The sequence below is a fragment of the Aplidium turbinatum genome, chromosome 18 (assembly GCF_918807975.1).
Source record: "Aplidium turbinatum chromosome 18, kaAplTurb1.1, whole genome shotgun sequence".
NCBI lineage: Eukaryota > Metazoa > Chordata > Ascidiacea > Aplousobranchia > Polyclinidae > Aplidium > Aplidium turbinatum.
Window position 1 is genome coordinate 13499075 of NC_137489.1, and position 26678 is coordinate 13525752.

The 26678-nt window shown below is 37.6% G+C and overlaps 1 protein-coding gene across 1 annotated transcript; it reads left to right on the forward strand.

The window, feature by feature from the left end:
• Positions 1-26465, forward strand: LOC145787198 (metabotropic glutamate receptor 2-like). The gene is made up of 20 exons (XM_082598921.1): positions 1-202; positions 388-572; positions 2806-2928; positions 3359-3499; positions 3829-3915; positions 4880-4955; positions 5668-5811; positions 6820-6961; positions 8061-8247; positions 8969-9133; positions 10778-10964; positions 11232-11335; positions 11882-12015; positions 12429-12683; positions 13162-13300; positions 14058-14177; positions 23476-23667; positions 24218-24392; positions 24582-24817; positions 25399-26465. The coding sequence occupies exons 1-20, from the start codon at positions 1-3 to the stop codon at positions 25696-25698; spliced, it is 3294 nt and encodes a 1097-aa protein (XP_082455047.1). The 3' UTR covers positions 25699-26465.
• Positions 26466-26678: the final 213 nt, after the last annotated feature.

A 26678-nucleotide genomic window follows, 5' to 3' on the forward strand; every position in this document is an offset into this window, starting at 1 on the left:
ATGGAAGGGGTGCGTGCATTCCGTGCAAGGCCGTTGAGAGGATATTTTGGGCCCAGTACCAATAGGATCATTGGGCCCCAAATCAAGATATTTATAAGAAAAACAGACTATACCCAAAGAATACGGTGTGGTTCTTCATGTTTCTTGGCCCTTGAAATTATTCCGGCTCCAACTGGACCCCTGTCAACTCTATTGGGTGCAGGTGCCTTTAGCAAAAGGTAGGCTATACCGGAAGTGTATTGTTGACAATAATAATTACTATTGACAGTGACTTCATTTACTTTTTAGGCTCATAGCTACCAAATAATGTGCTTTGTTGAATTTGCTTCTTTCTCAAATAGTTGAAGATGCCGTGTGGAACTTGTATTCAGCTATTGCTCGTTTTAGCCGTTTTGGAAATTTCAAGCAAAGTATTTGACGCATCAGTGGTAACCATTCATCAGCCAAGAGAATCTATCGAACAAAATCCCTTCGTCATCCGACTAAGTGGCTTGTTTGAAATATACAAGAGGCAATACAATGGAGAAAGGGAAACGTGCGACAAGAGCAACATATTAAGTTCTTCGGTCCAGGTAAGGTTAGCAAGAAGACGTGTCCCAGGCAAGAGCCTCTCTGGACTGTAGGATTTGCATAAAATCTATGTCATCCAACATGTTGGAGCATAAAAGCTATAGGCGTACTGTAACTCCTACGCTCAGCTCAGGCGACATTTGGTTCAACTTTCAGGACGGTAGGAATTGTTGTGACTGAGAACACAATGAACGGATTTAGAATAATATCAAGTAAAATATAAAGAAAACGCTCAGTGCGAGTGTAACTCAGTTAGCAAATTAGACTCTTTTTACATTTTGTTTGTTTGGTTTGATTAAATGTCTCATAATTTGTCGTCGTCAACAATTCAGGAAGGAAGACACTCATTTTTCTAGCAGACTGAGGGCTACATTTTTTGTTTTTTATTGTGATTGCTTGACCCATGGTCATTTTTTTACGCCGACTGCATTGCCGAGTGTTGAGATCACTAGAATAAAAGGCAGTCAGTTTGACACCGCTCAAAAGCATGCGGTTGTGTCTTTATGAGGACATGTACTGATAAGGTGGAGCAAAAAAAAATTTTTTTTTTCAAAAAAGAAGGTGTCTAAAAAGCTGGCTTAGCACCTAAAAACACATCCCAAACAATTTTTATATTTGTACATTGTACTGGCATGCCTAACGGCCGACATAAAGATTGCCTTCCTTCCCTTTGCGTCCTCTTCACTTAAACTTTCAACCCCCACTGGGTGTAAGCCTAAACAAGAGAAAAAATGCAAAGTGTCCACATTAACATTTTCAAACATTGATCGATTGAACCTTTGTAAATCGAAACAAGAAACTTTCAGTTCAAAAGTGCTAACCACCCTGAATAACATTTGCAAGCGAAATGCCATAAGTGCAGCAACCTTCTACACACACTTTCCCAAATGTTAGTTTTCAATCAGTTTTGAAAACAAGTGCTACTTTTGTATTGATTTTATTCACGAAGTAAAGCACTTTTTTTGCGTTATTAACGATTCGTAATTTCTATGTGAGTATGCAGATGCAGAACAAGTATTAATTTCGACAACAAGTTTTCCTGAACTTCAAAATGTAGCCGATGTGTTTGGGAAACGGTTTAAGATTTAAAATCAACTACCGTGTTTTTAATCAGTCCTCCTTGTTTTTCGAAAGCAATTCGCTCAGTTTCAAGGGAGCGGGGGTTATCCCCCACACCGAAAGCAGTACTCACCGGTTGCGAATGACGTCTGGGAGTACTTTAGTAGGATAGGAAAACTAAACTCACTGCTTTACTAAGTGCCAAGCATGAAGCACGGTTGTGTGATGGTCGAGAGAGCACCTTACCAATTTGCCCACTGCGATTTAACGATTTACTATTTCAAAATGGAGTTTTTGTACAGCACTAGTCGCTTTGAAATGATGTTTACCCGTTTAGACCCAAGTTACAAACGCACAGCAATTTCAAGCCAGAAAACCCTCCAATTTACTTTGTATAGCTTCTTTTGAAACTGATATGATGGCTGCAACCCAGACAGAAAAATCCGTTATTTTTAAACGTAAACATGACAGATTCTGGTGTCTGGTAGGCTAAGTTGTAATACCCAAATGATAGCGTGAGAAATGTAGACAACAGTATGTGACGCACAAGCAAAACAAGAACTAAACACAGACATAAAAATGTTAACGAATAATGTTTATACAACGTAAACCAACAGTATTTTCAAATATCCGACCAGTGTTCTGACTTTGACTTCGATATTGAACTGATGCATCTAGCGTAACTGATTTGATATCTTAGGCTGAAGCTTTGAAGTGATGTTTTTTACGACCGGAAACTGCTGCAGCCCACAGACCAGCATGTTTCAAATACTTGACAGCGGACCGGGTAATAAATGCAAAGTCATATCACGTTTTCTGGTTATTTTTTATGTTTAGCGTTTGAATGAATTATTGATGAAATGATTTTCACCTTATAGAGTCATTTGGAGCTGCCATTGCAGAATATGAGCTATGACTTGTAATGTCCTGTCTATAAAAATATGTTTAGAAAAATAAAAATATGTTTTCCCAAAGTTTCCCCAAGTATGCAAAAACCGCACAAAGACTAAGTGTTCAAAAGTCTCTCCAATCAAAGATAAGATCGCAATCGATCTGTTTCATGGGAAATTATATTGTTGTTGTTTGTAAAACTTTCTAACTAAGCAAATTTGTGTAATTTTTTAAGAAATTTGTGCAGTTGAAAGTATCAAAACTTTTTTATGATTTTGTTTCCAGTTACACGAGATGATATCTTACACAATTGACAAAGTCAATGCTGACCCAAATATTCTCCCTGGGATTAAAATCGTTCTTGATGCAAAAGCTAACTGCAACATAGACACTAAAGCACTGGCACAAGTAAGAAGATAATGGATGTATAAGTTTCATGAGCATGTGTAAACCAAATAGTCTAAAGCCGTGATTTAGGTGAAAGCGTGTGATACCGAAAAATTGTTTATTACTGTTGGTTATCTGCATGTAAATGTTCAGAAGGCAGGAAAGTGAGTCACTCCTTCAGGTGACGTGAATGTGCTAAGTGTCCTCTTTTAAGTTAGCCTACTTGTATTTCATGAGCAAGATAATTTACAAAAACTGTATTGAAATAATAATGCTTTTCTCTCCTCACAAAAACCTTCACTCATGCCTTTGTGTACAAAAAAGGAGCAAAATTAAATGATAATAATAAATTATAAATTACATCTTTTAAACATAGCCTAGTTATTGTAGGCTACTCGGAATAGAATTAGTATTTTTTATTGCAAGCACAACTGTTGTTGCTTCTTCACAGATTGTCAATGACATCTTACCTCATCATATCACTGCTACGGAAAAATCAAGAAACAACACTTATTGGGGAATAATTGGCCCAGAAACAACTGAAGTTGCCATACCAACCGCAAAACTATTTGGTCTATTTAATTTACCGCAAGTGAGTTGTCTAGATGTATTGTATAGGCTTAACTGACATGGGTGATGATTGGGCGAACCGCCCTCTTGTAAGGTGAATATAAAAATTGAGGTCCAGACTATCACCATACAAATTACGAAACACCAAAGAAACTAACAAATTTTCTCTCTCTGCTTAAATTTTCTTAAGCCAAAGCAAAATTCCATAATTTTATTTTCCAGCGTTAACGGTTTTCATATTTTTTCCATGCAAAAGTAAGCGATTTGTCTTATAACTATATGATAATGTTGATGTAATGTCACACCACATTATTTAGTATCTTACCAAACTAGCCAATTTTTTTTGCTTAGATTAGCTATTCAGCAACAGCGCCGTCTTTGAGTGAGAAGAGTCGGTTTCCATACTTTTTCAGAACTGTATCATCAGATGTTCATCAGGTAACAGCAATCTGCAGCTGTAACAAACGTTTTGGAAACTTATTATCAATACTTTACCCGTGATATTAGGAATAACAACTTAATCATTTTACTTGTGAAAAAATAACTTAAACATTAGGAGCTCAGACAGAGAAAAGATGTAATCGTACCTACTTTATTCGTATTTTACAAGGTTGACAAATTACTGTATGTATTTTGCTTTTACAAAAATGTAGTAGCCTAAATGTTAGTGGAACAAAAAAAGGTTTAGAATGGTATTGCAGTTGTTCAGCGTTAGGCATGACAAGAAAAAGAAAAAGGACAATGAGTCAGCACCCAAGAGCACTGGCATGAACCTTCCATGAAGAAGCAAACTTTGGCTTGTTTTGATTCCAAAACATTTTTTTCCATCTCATTTTTAGGTACATGTAACTACATGTAAGTTATTAGTGTTTTCCTCTTAGATTCGCACTCGCCACTAGCTAGACAGCGTGTGCAAATCACTGAGTGATCTCTATCAAATTCACTTTTAATCTGGGATCTCTTGCCAACTTGAGGGTCATCTCATCATAAGAAACACGCATGTTTACAAACGGATTGAAAACACATTGTTTGGTTCGGTTTGGTTTTGAATCTTTATCCTCGGACTGACAAAGCCTTGATAGATTATTCCTGGTAGTTTCGCATACTTGTAGAGGCTCTTGACGCAGGGCCGGTAACAGAGATTAGCAGAGTGAAGTTTTCCGATTGTTGAAGTGTTGTTGCCGGGGAATTATTCTATTCACTAGGTTCCGCTGAATGGAGAGCAGTCCTGAAATACGTTGCTCAAGCGCACACCTCGCGAGTCGAACTTGTGCCGCATGATCTTGAGCCGGGCGCGTAACCACTGAGCTAACGGGGCGGACATCAGGTTGCCAAGGTTTGTTTAAAAAAAAACTATGTGAAACAAAGCCGTTGTGATTTCATGTAAAATGTCTTATTTCAGGTCAAGGCCATCGTGAACTTATTGGTATATAACAGTTGGGAGTATGTTTCGTTCATACGCGACAACACCAATTATGGTATGTGGTGTGTTCAAGTTGTTGGTAGCCTACATTAAGCCTAGATCATATTGACAAAACGGTTTGAAGAGATGTTGCTGTAAGTTGCATTGCTGCTTGTGTAATTGAAGCAAAGAAATTAAATTAGGCTACGGTTATGGTGCTTGAACAAGTATAAAAGTATCAATGAGGTGAGATGTTTACAAAGCAGGAAATAGTTTTCTACAAAACACAAACCGACTGAAATCAGATACCAAGTAGCCCACAAGGATGTACAGTATAGTGCGTTCTCTACCCTTTCATAAAATTTATATAAGCAAAAAAATATCGAAATAGAAAAAATAAGCTTGTTACTCTGATAAAACTACATTAAAAAAATGAAGCAAATAGGCTCACAAGTATTGCTACCTTAAGAATACAACTTGTTTTTTTTTGCATTAAATTAGTTACGAGATAACAACTTGGGCTGTGAAACCAAACCATTTAATTCAAAAAGCAACGTCGAAAACGTCAAAATTCGTCTGTGATCCTGAATCCTTAATAGGGGTGTTTGATAGAATTTTTGCAAAAATTATTAAACCTAACTTCTCAACAAACATTCATCCAAAAATGCATGACTTCAACTTTGAATTTTTTAAGCTCTAGCTCTTACGTCACATTCTTTTAGATTTGTACTTTTGTGGTCGTGCTTTTACATGAAATTACTACTTTTTTAATTTTTGTGATATTACAGGAAACGCTGCTTTTGACGCTTTCCAAACAGAAATAGAAAACACTTCGATATGTCTCGCAGTTGGAGTAAAGATCAAACGCAATCCAGATGAAGCAGATTTGATGGATAATCTCAACACACTGAATAACGAGCACAGAGCGAAAGGTAATTTGAAACTTTAAGCTGCTGAAGTACGATATCGTAATCGACTTGAGATCAATCGTCAAAAGTTTCACTAACACCAATAAGAAAATGTAGACTCTTCCCAATTTTAGCATAGAACTTACGACCGTAACTACAGTAATATGTTGTAAGAGCAGAGAGATGACTTTACACTTTACGTAAAACTTAAAAAATCGTAACATAGATCAGAACCTCCAAAGCAGAAACAAATCCAATATTTTAATGTTTTGATTGGCTGGAATTGTTGAAAACAAACTTCCCCCACATACAGTAAAGGGATGGTGCAAGGGATAAGTCGTTGGCTTTCCAATTATGCAAACCTGGTTCAACTCCCGGCTTCAGATGGTTGTTGAAAGCACCGCTCACCTCTACCTAGGGTGTAACAAATCGGGTGGGCATAATTAGTGCAGAAAAGACGGCACCTTAGTGCCGAAGGCTTAGTACAATGAGAACCTTATCTTCTCATACCCGATACTTGAATCAAGTATGGGACCTTTACTATTTTTCACCTAAAACACATAAACGCAATGATGATTAAATGTATAAACTAAAATAAAAAATGATTTATATCGAACACATTAAAATAGAATTAAGACGAAGTTTCATGCTGTTTGGTATTATAAATTAAAATTCCTTTTGCACTTCAACATTTTCTCAACAAAGACACTATAAGATCAAGCGGCGCTGGTTCGACTCTCGGGGATTTGCGCTTAAGCAACACATTTCAAGGGCAGCTCTCCATTCAGCGGCATATAATGGATGGAATACCTCAGACAACAATACTTCAACAATCGAAAATTATACTCTGTCAATTTCGGTGACCGGGCATGCGTCAGTCTGTAGTTTAATGCCTCTACAAGTATACAAAACTGCCAAGAATAAAATCTCAAAAAGGCTTTCTCAGCACAAGGATAAAGATTCAATCAATAAATCATTCAAACCAAAATAAGGTTGCTTTTTTATATCTAATTTTATAATATGTTTTTACAGTTGTGATTGCATTCGTTCAAGAAGCCAACTTGGTGTCAATGCTTGAATTAATGTACAAACATCAGATGCTGGAAGGAGTTCAGCTTATCGGCTCAGATGCTTGGACATACATGAACAATAACTTTTCTCTTTATACAAACGAGTAGGTGCTTGTCAGTAATATCAAAATTTAATTGCCAAGTGAGCTCCGCAATAGCCTGCTAGAAAATACAACCCTCCGTCTAAAAGAATTCAAAGCAAATTTTATTTCAGAGAAAAAAATCAATTCGTGTAATATTTAAAATGTGTTTGTGTTTATTTTTTTAGCTTATAATAAGTCGAAAGTATTTTTGGGATACTGATTATATTATTGATAATGTATAATTCATCACTTGGAAAATGTCAAGGCTTTCAATATTTTAAACAGTAACCTGCTGGCCAACCACAATGTAATACAATATTTTGAAACTAGCAGCATGTCATCCTGAGATATTTTAATTGTTCTAAAAATGTTACGTCTAGCCGCCGTATTTAATTATTGATACATCACAAGCATGTTGAAAAGAGAAAAAAAAATAGAAGCGCCATTGCAGACATTTTTGTTAGCATAAAACAAAACTAATCAACAATTGGCAAGAAAAATGCGGTTATTTTTTTAATCACAGTTAGGCTACATTACAGTAAAAAAAAATCTCTGAATATTCACTGAAGTGCTTTTATTCTTGAAATTTTACTATTTTATTTGGCAAAGTTTGACAATATTTCTCGCATGCTGTATTGATGTAGCTAATAGGCTTGGGCACGTAACTTTTAAGCTATTCTATAGTGTTTGCATAGCCTGTAATTTTCTTTTTCTGCATTGGTAGCAGACGTAGCAGGCTAATGTAGTAATGAGGTCATGAAAATTGCGGCCAAAATTTGTACCTGCTCATTTGATTGTTTTATGCAATACGCATTTCAAGACACCGTAATCTAATGTGATATGCCACTGTTTTTTAGTTCATCCATTTCAAATGAACTGTAATATATTGAAAATATTTGCCTTTGCAGAACAAAATTAGCATGAGTAGAACAGCCCACATCAGTTTAAGATTAGTCACGAAATTGGCTCATCACTAATTTAGCCGAATATTAAAAAGCCAGATTTTCAGATTATTATTAGACTATTAGGCAGAAATAAAACACTCACATGTCATTATTTTGGCCACTAAAACTTGTTCTACAACAAAGAGTTAATCATGACCTATAATCCGTATTTTTAGTACAAATGTTACCAAAGCCATTCCTGATATCTTGGATGGCACTATTGCTTTTAACGGACGCTTTCCTGAAAACAAGTACACCAATACTTTTGAAAGCTACATTAGAAAGAAAACTCTGAAAGAAGCACGGACTACCAACCATTTTTTTGACGAATATCTGGCTTTTGTTGAAGGTTGTATGTTAGAGGTAAGAACATTCTCATTGGTGTTATGAAAGTTTATCAAACAACAACTCATTAAAAACCAAAAACAAATTTTTATCATGAAATACTGATATCTTTGTAAGTAAAACCGGGCTTGGCCGATTTTCGTCTGTTATTGAATTCAGAAAATTTTCAATTTGTTTTAATTCTGACAATTTTATCATCCATAAAAGTAATTTTGGGCTGAAATTCAATGCACTAACACCACATTCAATTTTCAACAATAATAACAATTTGAACTTGACAAGGAAACACTGCTTTGCAGTACCAAACGTACTTTACCCACAACACAAAATAATTTTCCATGCAAAATCGCAAAAATCAAATGTTCAAAAGTGTGCAATGGTAATTGTTATAATTAAATGATCCTACAACTTCCTGGTGAATTGTCAAAATGACGATTGCAGCAGCTGTGATAAGTCGACGACTGCCTGATCACAATCTTCGATATGACAAATGTCTCAGTGTTTTCGAAACGTTGACATTTTGATTTTGCGATTTTGCATGGAAAATTATTTTGTGTTGTGGGTAAAGTACGTTTGGTACTGCAAAGCAGTGTTTCCTTGTCAAGTTCAAATTGTTATTATTGTTGAAAATTGAATGTGATGTTAGTGCATTGAAGTTCAGCCCAAAATTACTTTTTATAGATGATAAAATTGTCAGAATTAAAACAAATTGAACAGAACCTGAACTTTCTTGTTTCAGAATTCCAGTAACATCTGCCGAGACAATCTCACTCTTCCTGATGACGTCACGCTGACGTCAGCGTTAGCGTCAGCTTCGACTTCAGTGCGTATGTTTGCACATGCTTTGGAAGAGGCCAGGCAGACTCTATGTGATCCCAACAAACCTGTCACTGAGTGTGCAGCGGTATGAATTCATTAAGGCTATACATTGTCTTGTCAGGAGAGTGTCCGCCAATAAACTACAACTAGAGCCTTGTGCTAGCAAAGATTTTAAATTTAGTAACAAGAACAATAGATTCTTTTCCGGGTGGACCACCTGGTTATTAATAGGGAAAGAAACATTTCAATGAAACTCAATAAATAAACGGTGCGTTTCAAAATTCATGAACTCGTATCATGATTAAGTGAGTTTAATCACTTTAAAGTGGGGATAGAAGTGCCCCGCAATGTTAAAACTACTTTAAAAATGCAATTTCAAAACTACTTTATAAAATGCAACGAAATTCACAACTTTACTACTCGAAATTCGACCAACCTAGATTGCTATTATTATTTATACACAACCACCAAACTACAACGCTCAATAAAATACTCTGGCGCAAAAATTTGAAATAATATACCAGTTGAAATTCGCAAATCCTCCTTCACAACTTTTAAAAGAATGTACAAAAAGAAAATTATTGACACATATTAGGTAAATGCTAAATTAATCAGACTTGCAATTGTAGCAGAGGCTACGTTGGCCTACCTGACTTTTTTTAATTTTTTATTATCTTGGACAGCTTCACTGTTATTTATTTATTATTATTTCTCTTTCTCAATTAGCCAATTATAATTATCATTGACGAGTTAAGGGGTGGCTGCTTGACTTAAAGACCTTGAATGGTCACTTCGCAGCCTCCCGCTGTTGTGATGTTATCATCATTTTCTTATTTTTTAATTGTAATCATTTCAACAGTTTTACTATGTACATTGTGTTTTGATTTATTGCACCGTACATCTTTTTCGCAGCAGCCAATAAACATCTATCTATCTGTTTATTTATCTTTATATTATTTGTTTTAAATAGGTTAAATTTAAATGTTTCTTCAATTAAGACTCTACTTAAAATGTATCTGCCTTGAAGAACTATAAACTCATTAGCTGTTTAAATAAATGAAAGGCTTTGTAGACCTATAAATGAAGTAAAAATTTATAATAAATACAAAGTTCTTTTGAAAGGATTCTATTTCACTGAACATTTTGACTTTTAATGAATTGTTTTCTCACCATCGCACTGAAGCATCTGACACCACGATGAGCACTATATATGCGGTGCCATATATGCAGTACGTTGACAGGGGCAGGGATGATTTTAGGGGACCGAAACTTTTCCAAGGGGACATAGAACTTGAAAAAAACTTCCTCGTATTGTTTGGATATGTTTTTTTAGAATTTTCTTGATTTAGGCCCGAGAATCTTTTTGGTACAGGGACCAAATTATTCTTTTAACGGCCCAGCGTATAAATGTTAATGGTACTAGTTATTATTAGCCTACAATAAAAAAAATTAACTTTATTACAAAATTTCAATTGCATGTTGTGCACACTTTGGCCGATGAAAAATTTAAATGATGTCAAGGCTTGGAATAGGAACCGGAAAAGTTTGCTTGCAGTTAGAGTTAATATTACTTTTAAAAACTGCGCAGTTTTCTGTGTTTAGTTCCACATTGCAGTCCGAAAATAATAAAAATCACAATTCAAGTTAGACCATCTGCCGAAACCTTAAGAAGGATGGTTAATTTTCCCTGGAGTTGCAAACAACTTACGTTTAACTTTTCTTGTTTCAGTTTACAACAATGTCTGGGACACAACTGAGAACTTTCCTTCGAAAGGTTACTTTTTCCTATGAAAACAATGAACCCTTTGTGATAGACAACCAGCAAGATGGTCCGGCCTGGTACAACATTTGGAGGTACAACAAAAGCGACACCAATGGCTGGCAAAACATCGGCTGTGTTCAGGATAATGTTATCAGTAAGTTTTTAGCTAACGACATATTTAACGACGTTTTTAGTTAACTACCAGTAATAATAATAATAATAATAATAATATAATAATCATAATAATCATGCTTTTATTTGCGCCCATTGCGATAACATACAGTACACTGCGATCACAGATGCGATATCCACAGCTTAGTACCACAGCTTATAGGAGTCGCCCATGGATTGTTTTATAATGCTGAAAAAGCTTTGTTGTTGAATTGTACACACTTTATACAACGCATAAATAACATTTTAGAAATAAATGAGAACCTTCCTGGACACCCTGAAGAAGGCAGGGGGAATATTACTTCTACTTGCAGTGATGAGTGTTCTGAGACTCAGCACATGTCTGTATCAGAGGTAAATCAAATCGGTTGCATTTTTAAAATGGATCTTTTGTTAATTTTTTTCTGTCTAACGACTATCAGCCTTTCTCTTTTATGTATTGTACATTGCTACTAATTTAACATGTGACAGAAACAACATTTGGAATACAGAAGTATTTTATTTAGTAGTGGGAAGCCCTGTAGGAATCTGTATCCTTCGCTCAGCTCAGTATCATTTGATTTCGAAACCGAATAAATTACGTTAGCCTATGTGGTTGAAAAAAAAGTGAAAAAATGCTGTAACATTTGAAGTGCGTGACGTCACATCATGTTATTCGAAGATTTACTAAAAGCGCTTGTAAGTGTTTGAAAAAAATTCCGACGGCTAGAACTAAATTTCCGGTGCATAATATTTCTGCCCTGCAGTAACTTCGTTTCAAGCTAAATTTGTTATTAAGGCATATTGTTTCCTTTCTCAAACAGTCTTTCATAGAATAAAATATCTTTATAAAAAGCGTTTTTTTAACATTTCTAGCAGTTGTTCTTTCACAATCAAAAAATATATTTTCTAACTCATCAGAGTAAAAAGTGTTGCTGGACATGCGATGAATGCAAAGTCAATAGCATTGTAACCTGGAATTACTCTACAAACAATATTCCTCATCGCAATGTCTCAAATTGTTCTGAATGTGGAAAGTTTGAATATGCTCTGAGGTGGGCTTACAGGACGAACTTGTGTATACTTTACACGTGCATGATACCAATAATGTGGCTTTATAAATATTTTGCAAATTCTTTCAATTGTTATCAACACTCTGCCTGATTTTGTCATAAATCTCATGTTTTACTGCCTCCACCGGGTGGCGCAACAGGTTAAAAAATTTGATTATACTGTTGGCCGCTTGCAAGCAGTTTAACGTTTTAAAATCAATGTAAAGTTTTAATATTACCTAAAGTTTTTTTTTTTTTTTAGCGTATCATAGTCTATCCTTAAATTCTTATGTTTTAATTGCCTTGCTGGAATCAGACATCACGGTCTCACATGAATATTTAGCCCAAGTATTCCTACAATAAGTTCAATGGTCTACCCCTTATTGCTTTCTTAAAAACCTAATTTCTTGTTCCAGTGCTCACTGCCATCATATACCACACACATACCTTTCCTTTGAAAAGCCGCTCGGTTGGTGTGTAGCGGCTGCAAGTTGCCTGGGACTAATGCTGACCATTTTCACTGCAATCGTTTACGCGTATGCTTGGAACACGCCTCTGATAAAAGCATCTGGAAGGGAGCTTTCTGTTTTCATTTTGTCCGGACTGGTTTTGGTGTTTTCAGTTTCCTTTTTGTTTTGTTTTGAGCCTACTGTTCTTCTTTGCACATTACGGTAAGTTATTTTTATTGTTATGTCCTGCGTTAAAATTTAAAATTACAAAATATAAAGTTTAAAGTTGACATAATCGTATTGACCAAGAGTAGGCTAATACATTCACTTTATATCGGCTGTAACACAAATATACTCATTGGCTTTGATCATGAGAATTTTGTCAGCTTTAATGCGTGCCAATATATTTGCAGTAGCCAATAAATTTCATCCATTGTTTTTGTCAGTCTGCGTGACCAATGCTTTTGCTAGCTGGTAGTTGCTTTGCCGAATGGCTTAGAGTCCTGTACTAAAATCGTAAGGGCGCAGGTTTGGCACCTGTTGCGTCTTTGTTTTGACATTACACTTAATAATACGTTTGAAGGATGGACACGGAGTTTGGTTGCCTTGCCTACACATTCCTTACTTGTTCACTTTTATTTTCAACTACCTATAGTATTGGCCTGAATGCAGAAAAAGCAATTGTTTGTTTCTTCCACAGGAGAGTATGCACCGGAATGTGCTTCACCGTGGTTTATGCAGGCCTATTAGTGAAGACTGTGAGAATATCATATATTTTCAACAGCTTGGGAAAAAAATTGATTAGCGGTTACAAACGCTTCCTTGAGCCTGCGCCACAGGTGAGTCCTAAATCTTTAGCAGTCAATCTCCAATAAGAATGTAATGAAAGCTTAGTTGCTTGACATCACCAATTACTGTAAGCACATGATTAATGTTAGCTCTAAGAATGGGTCGCAACATAAAACATTTATAAATGTAACTAGCAAGAAAAGAAATCCATACCTGTTAGTACATTCTTGACCACTAGTTCACGTTGAGGACAAAAATAAATTAAACTTGTAAAACGTATTAAAATATTGCTTCAATATGTCAAGCAGGTATAATGGTTAAATTATTGATCGAGATTAGGTTATATTTAACAGCAGCTAATGCCAATACCTTGCAATACCGGTGCAAGACTTTTGCTTTAACTTTTTTATGATTTTGACTGAGAAATTTTTTTCGTTGGAGTGATACAAAGAGCTTTATTTATACCACTTCAAATGAAATCCTGTTTTATTTTGATTCGTGAACAACGTATCCTTGACCAACATAAAAATATAATTGGTACGATAAATGGCATTAATGTTATAAAAGAGTGCTCAATACCAAGCCCCCTTTTTGTTTGGTAGGCTATATCTTTGCTCAGCATTGCGCTTGGCATTAAGCACTCTTCTGTAGTATTAATACCATTTGTCGTACTACTGCTTTGCCCCTAGCACTGCCACTGCGCTAGTTGAGCACTTTGTATTAACGCTACAATCAATACCTAAAAATATAATTATACTGACTGCTTTCTTGACGTAGAATCACGTTCTTAAGTATGATTTTTTTCAGGTAATCATTGCGACATCTCTGACCTCAGTGGAACTGTTCGTGATCGGAGTGTGGTTTGTTAAAGTGCAACCTGAAGTAACAATGGAAACAAACACTACAATGAATGAAGCCCGAGATCAGGTTTGAGCGGTTAATTTTTTTCAATCAACAGAACAAACATAAAGTTTATCTTCAAACGTCCATAGATGTTTATTCTTTTTCAACAGATTAATCATGTTTGATCAGCTGTGATCTTCCTTTGGATTGACTGATTGAATCTTTATCCTCGGACTTGGAAAGCTTCTTGCAGAGCTTAATCCTGGCAGTTTCGCATACTTGTAGACTGTAGAGGCTTTGAATCACTGACGCAGGCCCGGTCACCGAGATAGACAGAGTGAAGTTTCCGATTGTTGCAGTCGTGTTGCCGGGGAACTATTCCATCCATTAGATGCCGCTGAATAGCAGTCCTTAACGTGCGTTGCTCAAGCGCACAGTGCACCCCGAGAGTCGAACCAGCGCCTCTTGATCTTGAATCTTCTTTGTTCCAGAAGTGACGCGCTAACCAATTGAGCTATCGGGGCGAACTCCCTCCATTTTATTATTATTACTCTTTTTTTTATGCCAGCACAGAATTTACAAGCAATATAAGTTTAAAAAAAGAGACCGATGTTTATAGGCTAGGTCGTGTTTTATTACCGACAAATGTATTGAAATAAGGATTGTTAGCTGAAAAAACTTTTCAAATTTCATAAATCGTTTCTTTCTACAAATCCGGTTGCAACCTGATCCATACTTACTAGATCAACAAATTTACCGTTATCATATATTTTTAAACCTATATTATCTGACGTGAGATTTTAACTGTCTCCAATGCTGAGTTAACCTAAATCAGGGGTGTCCAAAGTCCTGCCCGCAGGCCAAATTTGGCCCGCAATATATTTTTTATGGCTGCGTTTGTTGTTGCACAATGGCGCGGCCATATTTGTTATTTTTGGCCCGCAGACACAAAGAAATCTTACTAATTCAACTTTCATTTTTAACAAGGATTGTGAAGACAATATTTCTCACAAACAAAAAGCCGGCGAGAAAAGTTAGTTATTATTGCGTCATAATCAGGGCCGTGTTAACCACCCACGTGCCTCCCGTCCGGGGGCACGGCTGTTTAGCCCACTCATTTTCATCTGTATAATGTTTTTTAACTATTTAAAATAAAAAAGTCTGCTACATAAACTCGATAATTGATAGCTTATCACGCAAGGCCGTAGCCTATGTACTGCTCAAACCCCGTCTGGGGGCCCACGCATATTTAGTTTGTACGGCGTTTTTCGGTGTGTAATTTCACATGTACGGTAACATTTAGTATGGAATTTTTCCATTTTTGTAAAATTTTCTTGCTCGCTCAACCATATTTTATTTACCTAATCAGCGCTGTTGGACAATATAGGCTGCAGTACATGCATAGTTTCAGAAGTGGGGAGTAAAACGTTTTCTGTGTCCAACAAAAAAATAAAATAAGGTAAATTTCCGAAGTAAACATACTGCTCACTTAAATAGCCTAGTTAATTGACAGTAAAATTGATAAATTTCCGTGATAATGGATTTAGGTTATTAAGTAGAATGAACGGCGAAAATAGTATAGATAAAGCGAAGGTCAGAATACCTCAGATAGATTTTGCGAAGTTTTAGACTGCTGATAGGCTACACCATATAGCGTACTAGGCTATGCAAATTTTAAGAAATTGAAATGCTTTTGTGGTCGGAAATATACATATTTTTTTTAAATGGTAAAGTATTTCAAACCAAACCTTCTACGCAAATCTAGTTTTAATTTTATGAATGTGTGTAGGCTACACAAAAACACGACCTATGGTTACATACAAAGTGTACATCTTAAAAAAAACATTATTGCACCACAAATGGCTAAAAAGTGACCAAAACAATATCATAACTTATTTGTCAAAATTTTCCGAGGAGCTAGCCCCCCACACCCCTTAATCCACCTTTACTTTTTCAAATCTTAAGTTTTGTATTGTCCATTTTTCTTATAAATTTACTTTGTTAAAAGTTCTTTCCCAACTTTTTTCCAGATCCGCTACTGAGTTGTTGGCATATTTACTAGCCTTTTCTAAAAAAAACCTTGTTGTTTACTCTCAGGTGAAATGATAATTGTGAATTTTTTTCCTATATTGAAAGAGTTTGCGGCCATAACCTAAAGCTTTCTTGTCCTATTTTTAAGAGCCATCACAAAACATAGGATTTCACTAGTGGATTCCGGGGGGGGGGGGGGTAAGATGGTGCTCAGTCGGCCCTGGTCATAATTGTATAATCAACTATTATAGCCTGAAGACTGTAGTAAAGAGTCATGAAAACAGTCAAGCATTTATTCATTTTCTTTCTGGCAATTTCAGCAATCGGTTTCGACATTTTGCCGCAGTTGTAAAGAGCTTATTGCTATCCATTTCTTTTTGCTTGAACCATGATGAGGCTCCAGCTCACCCGCAGTTAAATGAGCTTCATCTTTCTTTCGTGCGTTTTACCAGCAGCTGGATAAAAACAAATTTCTAGGAATGCAAAAGTTTCCAAACAAAATGTTGAGCTTGTTCGGCTCAACCTATTTGTGTTTGTTTTTCATATCTTTATCCTGCATTGCGGGAAAGCGGACTTGAGCGCTATGCATCGGTGTACGCCTTCCGACGTACACCTGACCCACGCTGCAGCCGACTGCAATGTCTGTTTCCGGTTGTCTACTCTACTTATGACTTAAATTTGGTACTACCCATTACTCGAAATCGATCACTGGGTAGAGGCAATTATCGTAAAGTTTCTTGCCCGGAGAAACAACAGCAAGTGCGGGTGGCTGGAGTCGAACATGCAGGCTCTCGACTGCGAGCCCAACGCGCTAACCACTCGGCCACTGCTGCCGATAAAGTTATTGTTGTGTAAGCAGATGTTCTCGTTTATGAACTTGAACAAGCGCTTGAGATAAAAGCTCAAACCACACTTGGTCACAGCGGTAAACCATAATTTCTTCGTGGGAAAATTGTAACTTAAAGTTCCCGGATCCTTTCGTCTGCATATAATGACCGAAGAAACACACACTTGAACTTCTTTTCAAACAGTGTATTCCTGTAAAATTAGCCCGAGGCTACCGAAAACGAGGGGGTGCAACGCCTACACCACTTAAACTGTCACTACACAACAGATTACTTGGATAAAAGACGGAACTTTTGTCCAGCTAGCAAGCACTAAGCCAACAGTTAAATGTGCGGCCAACTTTCAAACAATCATTTTACGAATGACCAGAATAGATATCAATATCTCAAATTCACGTAGAAAGTAACTGTGACGCAATAAATGAAAGACAATTATGAAGTCATTCCAACAGGTGTTTAAGCTGATGTAATATTTCCTGTTTAAACAGGCCCAAACAGGTCCAAACAGGTCTTATGAACGATGGTGCAATTTTGGCACATGCTTTAGGAATTTCCATGACGTAATATTCAGTAGACTTGAACGGTTTTATATGACGTTTGATTTGTACAGAGATTGGCCGTAACATAGCGGCCCCTAGTTATGACAGTCTAACATGGCATAACTAAAAAAGAATTGAAGGACAATCGTGAGCCAATGAATAAAACACACGATACACAAATTTTTTGAATCACTCACGTTTAAGTTAATACGCAAATACAAAGGGCATGCAAAGAATGAACAGCAATAAGAATAAACACGACGATACATGAAATTGGTACCATAGGTACACGCTAAATGACGCTATATACAATAGTTGCGATAATAACCGACTGTTCCGGGCTCAGACAAGTATCGGCCACCGCAGACAAAACCAGGCTCAAACCCTAACACTTAGGTGTTCTTTACGGGGGCGAGGCACGAAATATCCCTCAACACGTAGTCTACTTTCACTTTCCCCGTACTCTCATCATAGTTGCAGACGGCAACTTTGGCTCTACGAACCACAGGCTTCCCTTTCCTAATTTGTGGAACTACCTCATGCACCCTCCCAAGTTGATACTTCCCACGTTTACCAATGTCTTGGAGAGAACCTACCACTACAAGTTGACCAGGCTCCAAATTCTCGGCCATTTTTAGCCATTTTTTCCGGCCCTGAAGACCTGGCAAGTAAAAATCGATCCATTTACTCCAAAACTGCTGAGAAAGTGACAAATTAAACCGATAATCCCTTCTTAATTGGTCACGATCATGTGGTTGCCCAACAGCACAGTATGGGTCTAAGTATGGGGTCAAAAGTGAGGCAGGGGTGATGACAGCAAAATCCCCAGGGTCGCCACTCAAAGGCACCAAAGGGCGCCCGCCCACGATCCGAACGGCACCGCCCGTGCACGCAAGCAGTCCAACAAAATTGGGCCCACGAATTGAAGAGTCCAAAATGTGAAAAAAGTACTCTAAATTGTTTCACCATTGCCTCCCAGGCGCCACCTTGCGCCGGAGCACACGGAGGTACAAATTCCCAGTTCATCTCTCTCCGTCTCAGGGCGCCGCGAAATTCAGCTGACTCTATCAACTCGATATTCGGTTCGACAAGTTCTCTAGCCAAAATATCATTGCGAGACAATTCACAGGTTTCATTTTGCAAAGTCAAATCCTGAATGACTTTATTCAGGTCTGCTATTTCCATATCGCGAGACTCAATTTTACGCTGAAAGCCAGAGATGACATCCGACTCTGAAGACGTCTGCACTCTGCACACTTTAGCAACGCTTTCAACTAAGGGTGACTTACCACCACAAGCCAACCAACCGAGAGGAGTGAGTAAAGCATGCGGTTCACTGCGATTTTCACCAACACGTTCTTCTTTTGCCCACATCAAATAAGCGTTGTCATTGCCAATCAGTACATCTACAGTACTACAATCATTCAAATGAAACATATTCACGTCATGAAAATGACGGAAACCACTTAAATCTTGTTTATGAGGTAAAGTTTTAACATCGTCAGCCCAAGCTGGGTTAACCACCGAGGTTATATCACAAAACAGTTCATCAGTCTCTAACGACTGGATGTTGAGTTTAACAAGGTCAGCACAAGTAGGTTTCTGACCAGCCAGAGTATCTATTTTAAACGACGCTTTATCATACGGTTTAAGACCAAGTTCGCACACCAAGTCACTCGAAACAAAGGTCAACTGCGAACCAGGATCATGCTGACAATACACCAACTTCGATTTGCCAGTCATTGGATTCAAAACACTAGCAGCAGTAACGCGGTTAAAGGCTGCTTTAACATTTCCAATCTTAACATTACGCACAGGAACTCTGGCACCAGCATCATCTTTACCGACCGAATCCAGAGAATCACGTGACGTCACATAAAAATCATGCAGAAGAAAATAGTGTTTCCTATCGTTGGTAGGTCCACACTTACGACAGTTATTTGCATGATTACAGTCTCTAACCATATGCTGGCGCAAACAATTCAAGCATTTGCCAGCTTTCACAATGACATCTCTCCGATCTTTAGGTGTCAAGCGCAAAAATTCTTTACAATTAGACAAAAAATGATATTCAACTTGACCACGTGACGAACAACGAAAACACGCCGGTATGTCACTATGTCTGGCCACACCGCCGCGCGGTGCGCCAACAGCAGTCGAGTACTGCGAACTCCCTGAAATCACATTATCATGGGGCTTTACCGACGTCTGCCTAACCGGACATGAAGGCAATTTTCCTTTGCCAAACTTTTTAAAATGCTGCGACTCACCAGAATCGCCCATTAGCATAATGCTAAAATCAGTCGACTTGCGCGTTTCCTCCCGTACTACAAAATCAAACAAACTCTGAAAGGTAGGTTCCTCAGTGCTACCATACTGATCACCTAAAAAGTCAAGATAACGCTGCTTAGCGTCAAACGGGAGTCGCTTAGCCAAATCCAAAACAAAACGTCCTTCTAATTTATCACGCTGACCATAAGCTTTCGCGTAAAGCAAACACTGCGACAATTCATCTTTAAACTCTTTCAAATCACTTGAAGAGATAGAAGTCAATTTGCTACCATAGCGATACTTTCTAATTTCTGGTTCTGCGAAAAGACCTCCTCGAACTCCAAAACGTTGGGACAAGCGAGCTAACGACATTTCTATCCTGTCTTCCTCTGACAAGCCAGGAGTGTCAGAAACCAAATTAGCAATCGTTTGTGCAGCTGTTCTAACACAAGCTGCTTGCAACAAAGTCAAACGAGTTCCCTTAAAGGGCGAAGCTGCCATCAAGGCCATAACACGATTTTTAAAGAAGACAAATGGCATATTATTACCATCGTAACCAATCAAGGCCGCCTTATCGAAGAACGTCCTACTATTTTGGTATTCAAAAAAGCAATCCTGCTGTTGAGAACTCGATTTAGCGGGAGAAGACAAGCTATATCCCTTAATGGGCTGAGTGGGCTCAGTCACATGCACAGCCCGATCACGATCCTCACATACGTTAAAATCAGGAGACACGATACGCCTCTCACAACCACCCAAATTACGTGTAGCTGGGCGATCAAAAACTAGCGGCGCTGAAAACTGTGAAGGGGGCAAAGCATTACTGCTAATGGCGGCCCCGTGACCTGTACGCTCTGGGGGAGGAGTTCGGTTGTAATTTGCAGACCTTGGCTCTACAGCCTTCGGAAGATCCTTAGCCGCGGCCCCGAGACCTCCTGAAACAGCTGGAAAACATGTGGATTGTACAGGTCCACTTACGGATTGAACAGGCGTGTGGAAAAGGTTATGTAAATTAAACTGTGATTGATGTTCACTTCTGGAATGCCTAGAAGATCCCTTCTTAGAGCTACGCCGGGAGCCCACCTCTGATCGATATTCAGCTAATGCCACTTCCTTACGTTGTTCAGCCCTCAACTGAGCGTCTTTGAGTGCGAACTCAGCAGCTCTCGCTTCGGCTTTCGCGGCAGCCTCAGTTCGTACGGCCTCAGCTCTCGCGGCGGCCTCAGCAGCTCTCGCTTCGGCCTCAGCTCTCGCGGCAGCCTCAGCTCGTATGGCCTCAGCTCTCGCGGCAGCCTCAGTTCGTATGGCCTCAGCTCTCATGGCAGCCTCAGCAGCTCTCGCTTCGGCTTCGGCTTGTATCTGGAGCTCCTCTCGTCTTAGCTGTAAGTTAATTTGTGCAACTATCCGTGACGAGCTCTCAGACATCCTAGTGCTTACATTTGAGGCGCTATCTTCAGGATGTATGTCAGCATCCAACATATCTGAGAACTCACTTTCTTTTTGTTCAAAGTTATTTTTTAACGAGTTAAATTCGGGATCTACCCTATCACGAAGTTCTGCTAAGATTGCAGAGTTAAAAATTTTACTCAAGAGAGCATGGAAATGCCGTAATTCCTCTTCTAATGTAGATAAGTTAGATCGAAAAATTAACAGTTCCTGCTTATCACTCAAAGAACCTAGGGCCACAGAAAGTTTCCCAATTTGAGTCAAAATATCCCGTCTAAGATGCCGGGCCTCTCGAACTGACTTAGCCTCATCGTTATTGGGTCCCTCCCCAGAATGGCCTGCCCGATTGCAAAGAACATCATCAGGCTTAAACTCAGTCGAGTCGACGGCGGTCGAGTCCCTGTCGCCACCGAGTGTAGACATATTAAATGTTAGGGCTAAATTTAACAATTAAAAAATTAAGTTACACAAACACACAAATTACAGTAGTTATAAAAAACTTAACTGCAAAGACCGTAAAAAATACAAAAAAGAATTTAAATGCACGATACCGTAGCTGTACGAGTATGTGAAGTCCAAACGTCCACAAAACTTGCTTGGATTCTTCCACTTGAATCTTCAAGCACAGATGGATTGCCTTTAATCTTCTTTCTTGCCAATAAATGTCAAAGTTATTTTTCTTCTGTACCAAACTGAGAAGAAATGTCTTTACTTTTCTTTACTTCTTTAGACTACCAACCAATAAGATCTTCTTTTATTATTTCTTTGCTTCTAAGTGCTTCTCAGCCTACCAACTAACCAACTTCGTCTTTTATTTTTTTGCTTCTAAGTGCTTCTGTGCCAAACACTAGACAGAGAATCGTCTTTTATTTTTTATGGTCACAGCGGTAAACCATAATTTCTTCGTGGGAAAATTGTAACTTAAAGTTCCCGGATCCTTTCGTCTGCATATAATGACCGAAGAAACACACACTTGAACTTCTTTTCAAACAGTGTATTCCTGTAAAATTAGCCCGAGGCTACCGAAAACGAGGGGGTGCAACGCCTACACCACTTAAACTGTCACTACACAACAGATTACTTGGATAAAAGACGGAACTTTTGTCCAGCTAGCAAGCACTAAGCCAACAGTTAAATGTGCGGCCAACTTTCAAACAATCATTTTACGAATGACCAGAATAGATATCAATATCTCAAATTCACGTAGAAAGTAACTGTGACGCAATTAATGAAAGACAATTATGAAGTCATTCCAACAGGTGTTTAAGCTGATGTAATATTTCCTGTTTAAACAGGCCCAAACAGGTCCAAACAGGTCTTATGAACGATGGTGCAATTTTGGCACATGCTTTAGGAATTTCCATGACGTAATATTCAGTAGACTTGAACGGTTTTATATGACGTTTGATTTGTACAGAGATTGGCCGTAACAACACTAGATCTACTGTAGGTATAGAAATCTAGGCGTCAGTTTCATCCTTCACAAGTTCACAATAACACAGCTGTGTTTACAAAGTTTTTGGTGGAAAAGCAGATAACTTATACAGCCTAACTTATTACATCTCGTGGTATGTAGCATATATAACAAAATACTTAAACCTTCATATTGCTTTATTATATAAAAATGACATTAAATAACACTATATCACTATAGATGCACATTTTTTTATCCAAAACAAGATTGTCAAATGTTGGCCCGCGGGCACTTCTGCATCATCAAATCTGGCCTGCCTGTGAAAAAGTTTGGACACCCCTTGCCTAAATTTATGAAGCAACAATGGTCATCAAATTATCCTAACCTTTTCCTGGGAAAACGATAACTTTGGCTTCATTGTCACAGCCTACTATAAAAAAAAAGACAATATTACATGGGAAATTACAAACGAAGATGATCTAGGAAAGAGAAAGTTACTCATCAAAGAGTTATCTCTTAAAATAGACTCCGGAATCGGTGCACTACAAATCCGTTATACCACTATTAAACTTCAAAGAATATGTGGTGTTTTCTTCCAGCTCTCTGGCCCTTTAAAAAGACTCTAGCCTCCTAAAATCTTTTCGGACTCGCGTCCAAAGTATTCCCTAGACCCCTACCAAGTATGAACACTAGACTACTGGTCGTGACACCCGGGATCTCTCCTGGCTACGGGACTACGATTATACAATCGTAATTATAAGCCGGAAAAACGTTCTTCATTGAGATAGCTACTGCTTCTACTTTTTTCTTTATCGATTTTCTAACTTTGCTTGCAGTTCACCGTAGTCTTCATTGATTGCAAGGGGTTGAAGTCTCACGATCTTTTGATTGGCTTATCATATCCTATTTTGCTGCTGCTCACATGCACAGTCTACGCAATTAAAATACGGAAAGTGCCCGCTGGATTTAACGAAGCAAAACACATTGGTTTTGTCGTGTACACTACCCTTGTTATATGGATGGCACAAGTAGGTCATGTTATATAGAATAGTTGCATGAATGATGGTGTGGTCTTTTTATGAAGTTTGTGTGGACAGGCTACAAGTTAGATAATAATCTCACGAAGCTAGTCTCATCTCTATCTGCACTGTGAATAATTATGAGACATTTTTTTCTATTTTTTTGTCATTAAAAAGAATCTTCTTCTTTTATTATCGCATTTGATTCCAAGGATTGACTGCCTCTTGCATAAAAAGTTTCCAAGATTCTGTGTTGTTTGCTGACTGTGTATTAAGTGTATGTTGGTGTTCGTTTTGTCGGTTTGTTGGTTTAAGTAGGTTAATCTTTGTCTAACCTGTCACTGCACTATTTAGCTTTAATATTTCATTTTTTTAAATTTGTTTAGGCTATTTGTTGTCTGAAGCCAAAGTAGGCCTATATATCCCAAAAAGCCATTTAAAAAAGTCTACCTGCGTATGTTACAATTTAAAAAAAAAAAGTATAAATTTTAGTTTTTAGTAAGCAGCACAACTTTCTTAACCAAGAAAACATTTATTTAAAAGTTGTTTTGTTTTTCAGTTGTCGACCTACTTTGTCTTGACATCTTCAGACATTGTTTTCCGCGACGCAGTTTATTGTTTTGGACTCTGCTTGAATGGTCTCATTATTATTCTTGCATTGTTTGGTCCTAAGATCTACATAATTCTGTTGAGGCCAGGAAAAAATAACCAAAAGATGGTAATGGGCACAAATGGTGAGTAGCCAACTCAGGAATGCAAAATTATTATGAAAACTTGTTTTTCTAAAACTTTACCGCTTCACGTCATAGCAAACAAACAATAAAGTGCATTGCTTCTAAGCTTTGGTACTTTCAATGAGTTTTTTTTTTTTAATATACAATAAAATTTGTATCGTTTCTTGCACTGATATCATTTCCTTTCAGGTGCAAGAAACTGTTCTACCATTTCCCGTCTTGAAAGCAATCTCAAACGCGGACATGAATCTCACTCAATCGAAGTTGCTACAAAAACGCAAAATAGCGGCCATACAATGGCTGCAGGACAACCTACCTTGAGTGACAAAATAAAATGTTGTCCACAATGTGGCTCAATGCTATTCAACGCGGAAACACAGAAAGCGAGTCTTTCAAGAAGAAACAGTTTGCCGGAAGTCTTTTCTGTAAGTTAAATTGTCCTTTTAGTAGGCTACAGTGACCATGTTTTTTTATTCTTTTTCAAGGTAACCTATAAGAGACAAAATTGACATTTGCGCATAACAAACGCATACGCTTGTTGTTCATAACAAATTAACAGTTCAGTTTAGTTTGTTTTTATTTCTGGCCATCTCTACGAAAACCAATATATGCCACACATAGCAGAGGTGTAGAAAAAGGTAGAAGCGACAAGATGCCGTAGCTAGTAACTCATAGCCTACTGATCATACTGCAGTGATGATTATTTTGTTCTTGTAATAGACTGGAAAGCAATTAAAGACGTAGCAGTCTTCGAGTTATTCACTCCCTTTCTTTTGTTAAAAAGAAACAACAAATAGCAAACATCACTGACAGAGCTATGTCAAACAAATTGCTTTAACTTCGCTTTTACCCCATAGTGCTTGTCCCCAGCAATCTTAATTCCAGTACTATTTCCTCTGCAATCAACTTGATCACGATAACATCTTCTGCATCCGAGATGCAATGGTAGGCTACTTTAGCGCATTTTTTTATACAACGTTACAGTATAATAAAAAGTGTTTTGCAGACTTCCATTCTTACTGGAGAGAGATCGAATGTTTACAACTTGTTGGAAGGTGATCTCAGAAATCGAAGTCCTACAAAAAACGCGTCATCGCCAAAAACACCTGATTTAACAAACAAGAGCAATGGGTTAAGAAAGAGCAACCTATTCGCCACAGAAGACTGTCATTATAATACAAAACTCCAAACTAACTTTGCTTTTGAGCAAGAGAATAAAAGCGAACACTTCATTGGTGATATGAAAACTGCTTTGAACAATACTTATTTAAGAAACACAACTTCAGGGCCTAACAAAAATGGATGAGCGCTCGTGTTTTAACCGCTATGACATTATGTTGCATTGTTTACTGCTACTACTCATTTTGGGGCTTGTTTTTATGTTATGATTTGTAAGTTTTTCACACGTTTATGCACTTATTTATTAATTCATATTAATTTTAGCCTAACCTTTTAATTTATTTCAAAATGACATATTTTCCATATTTATTGTACTGTTCATATTGTTTGTCAAATGGTAAACCCAATAGCTTATTATGGATGGAAAACCTATCTTGAACGTGGGCTTATTTTGAAGTTATTCTAGGTAGGCTACCGTAGGCTGCATCAGTGAAGTAGCAACTTAAAAAGTAGGTCTACATTTATGCAACTTTGAAATTTATTGTATTATTGATGACATCAATAAATAGTAGCTCACAACTCCGCAATGAGATACTGACCATGAGTTCAAGATGCGAAATTTGGCAAGATGTGGTAGTCTTTATTGCATGCGCAATGCGCATAGCCAAACGACAGTTCACAAACTAGAATTAACAAAGTTACCTATGCAGGCTCAAATTATGTAGATCAAGAATCTACTAGTCATTAAATTTATTGTAGTCTATCACACTATTTGTAAAGTAGCCTATACTTAAGCCTACCGTACCACACATGTTTATTTTTTTGCTGCAAAAGGCAACAAAACATATCAACATCTATGGATTTAGTCTTTCTTTTTGCAACAGACCGAATGCCACAAATCCATCGTGATTTCTTTCAACGAAGAGAAAGCATTTGTGCATGCGTTTACTTAAACTTGCCTGCTAAAATCTAGATTTGTTTGAGAGGATTTTTTTCAACTAAAGTTTTACGCATTGATTACCTAGTCGTGCTCGTCTTGCAAGAGTATTCTAAGTCAATCTCCCATGGCACTAAAGTCGTGTGATGTGGCGACTGGCGAGTGCTTCTTAATTTAAACTAAAAACAACTGGCAACCAACAGATGGATAGCCTATTTGTCAATAACCTG